Source organism: Arachis duranensis, chromosome 5, assembly GCF_000817695.3.
Source record: "Arachis duranensis cultivar V14167 chromosome 5, aradu.V14167.gnm2.J7QH, whole genome shotgun sequence".
NCBI classification, from domain to species: domain Eukaryota; kingdom Viridiplantae; phylum Streptophyta; class Magnoliopsida; order Fabales; family Fabaceae; genus Arachis; species Arachis duranensis.
Genome location: NC_029776.3, coordinates 4,643,499 through 4,646,453, shown reverse-complemented (window position 1 = coordinate 4,646,453; position 2,955 = coordinate 4,643,499). Strand labels below are relative to the sequence as shown.

The window sequence follows — 2,955 nt, the reverse complement described above, 5'->3', positions numbered from 1 at the left end:
GTTTTTTTTTTTTTTTTGTATATATTTTTTCGTCCTTAACACTTGTAATTGTTCGACACAATGTGTGAATGGCATCTTATTTTCCTAAATTTTGTCTCAAGTAAAGCCTTTGGTACGGAACGCATAATTGTAAGCACTACCTCACTCAGTTACTTCCATCCAAATTGGGTTCCCTCGCAATTATTGGTATCTGATTTGGTGATTCTCCCTCTTCATTTTTTTTTTCATTTTGTATTTATCGGATACTATGATACTTTATCTAATTACTATTCAATCACCTAAAACGGAAAAGTCTTATCTTGCCAGAGTTGCCACTTGCCTTATAGACGAACTAATACTAGTATTTTTTTGTCTATTTAGGGAACAAAGGCTTTAATTTCATGCAATGTAAGGCGATTCATTGATTTCATACACAAAATGTTGAACAAAGAAATAACAAATATTGTATTTACAAAACCCAAAAAGAAAAAAAATGGAGCCCTACTTGCTCTCTACCAAACATGGCTTTTTAACTTATCCCATTTGTTTCCTTGCAACTCTTTTAGTCACTATCTGAAATTCTCAATCCATCTTCTTTTTTATCTTGGCCCAACTGTATTATTTTTAGTGAATAGTGACGAGTGAGTGGTTGCACTACTCAGCTCACCAATAACTGCTCGCCACGTGTACAATGCGCCACTTGACTCCCCACTTGCCCCGTCTTCATCTCAACCTGACCTGTCACCACCGGTACCCTCGGTCCCACCGTCTTCTTCCTCCTCTTCGTCGTGGATACACTATCCGACGATGATGAAGGCTCCGGCGACGACCGCTTAGACGTCACCCTCACGGGGTCGGGTTCACCGGAGTTTACCCGGAGTGGGAAATTCAACAGAGCTCGCGACCCGCGCATTCTGTACGCGGCGCGGTCGTAAGCTAAAGCAGCGTCTTCGGCGGTTTCGAATGTTCCGAGCCAAACCCTAGCACCGTTTTTCGCCGGGTCACGAATCTCCGCCGCGAACTTCCCCCAAGGTCGCTGCCTCACTCCGCGGTAGTGCTTCCCCTTCGCCGGAACCGGAACAGGCGTAGGCTTCTCTTCAATCGGGGCTACGACGGCGGAGATGACAGGCTCCGGCAAGCTTGGCACCGAATGAAATACATCCGGCTCTGATTTAACCGTTACGTCGGGTAAGTAACCCGAAGAGAAGGATTCGGGTGATCCGGCTTCGAGAGAAGGGACCCAACCGACGTTTACGGCGTCGCGGAGAACGCCGTAGAGCACCATATCTTCTGAATCGTCTTCTTTGAGCGGCAACTCGCCCCAATTTTCGCTCAGGCAAGGGTACAAGCTGCTGAAGCTGGAGCTCCTGCAGAAAACCGGTGTGCTACCCGAATTACAATTCGGTGCTCCGAATATAAAAGGGTCGGACTCTCCCAGCAAGTGGCGACGAATTGAGTCCAGTAGCGCCAAATCGGCCTCGTAACTGCTTTGTTCGCACATTTCTTTTCTTGTTAGTGTGTTTGTTTTTCAGTTATAACTGAATCTGCTGAAGAAATAATAAAGAGGAGAGATAGCTAAGGAAGGTGTTATTAGGTTTTTTTTTTTAATTGTGGGTATTGAATATTCGAATTTTGAAGGGGAAGAAGGAGACGGGTATATATAGGAGTGCAAGGTTCGTGAACTTGGACATGAAACTTTTTTAATCACTATGTACGACCATAGATCTTTTTAATTTTTATTTTTACGATGGTCGCCAACTAAGCTTCTATGAAGCTTCGCATGTGTAAATTGCAAGGCACAGTTTGGTCATTGGTGGTCTTTTTATCACGTGCTTAATATTTTCAGTTTTTTCTCTAATTAAATAAGTCCCGTCGCTGACGTCATTCGTCTCTCTCATGTGCACACACCATGACACCACACACAACTTGCTTCTCCTGCTTTTGTCGCTTTCTGTGCCGCAAATTTTGTCTACTATCAAATTCGTTTTCTACCTTTAAATTATTTTTCAATAGTTTCTTTCTTGTATTTCATCTTGATTCTTGACCAATACTACTAGTAAAACTTAAAAACCAAGAAAATAAATATTCATATATTAAATTCGGTTAGCAAATGTATTTTGAATAATTTAATTTTACGAGTATATATGTTGTTGAAGTTAAAAAATAAAATAGAAAATTAAGAATAATTGATAAAGATGAGAGATGGTTGAGGAGTGAGGAGTGAGGAAAAGGAAAACATGGAGTGGGGTTGAAAGGGACGTGATGGGCTAAATTGGATACAGAGGTTGTGGACATGTTTCTAGCTAGCTAGGTTTGCAAATTGCAAATTGTGATGGCATGTTGTGGATAAGTGTCATCCAAAAAAGTCAATAACTCCCCATTAAGCTATGTGCGCAAGAGGACCCCGCCATCTTTATATTTAATTTCCAATTCCAATAATCTAACAGTAACTCTGCTTTTTGTGTGTTTGTTCCTGGAAGGTGGTGGGTGGAAAACATTCTTATATATATACAAAGAAAACTAGAAAAAATAAAAGTTTATCTAGTATCTTCAAAAGTTATTTTGATGGATAAGTTTACCAACAATAGTACTGTAAAATATTAATGTTGTGTACAATTGTCCTTTGAACCAAGTCTTTGAAAATATCATATAATTTTTTGTTCCTAATTTTTTTTAATGTGTGTAGTAGTTTTTTGAAATTACATTTGTTAATAACTCGAAATATTGAAAAATTTAAAGTTATCACTCTTAGAATTTAAAAGAAATTAAGTAAAGCCAATAAAAAAAACAAAAGATTATTTTAATTTCTAAGTCGAATTGATCTCTAATATTTTAAATGTCATATTTAATCCCAAAAAAAATTAAATAAATTGAAGTGTTATGATTGATTGTTAAGATTTAAAATTTTGTTAAAAAAATTGACAAAAAAAAGTATTACAAAAAAATTTTAGTTATATTTTTTTTACACATGTAAGA

The 2,955-nt window shown here is 38.1% G+C and overlaps 1 protein-coding gene across 1 annotated transcript; it reads right to left on the bottom strand.

Annotated features, from left to right (window-relative positions):
- Nucleotides 1-371: 371 nt before the first annotated feature.
- On the bottom strand, nucleotides 372-1,615 carry LOC107487496 (ethylene-responsive transcription factor 1A-like). Its single transcript, XM_016108142.3, is given in 2 exon segments — nucleotides 372-688; nucleotides 691-1,615. Coding segments are annotated over 2 exon segments (900 nt in total). The 5' UTR covers nucleotides 1,481-1,615; the 3' UTR covers nucleotides 372-578.
- Nucleotides 1,616-2,955: the final 1,340 nt, after the last annotated feature.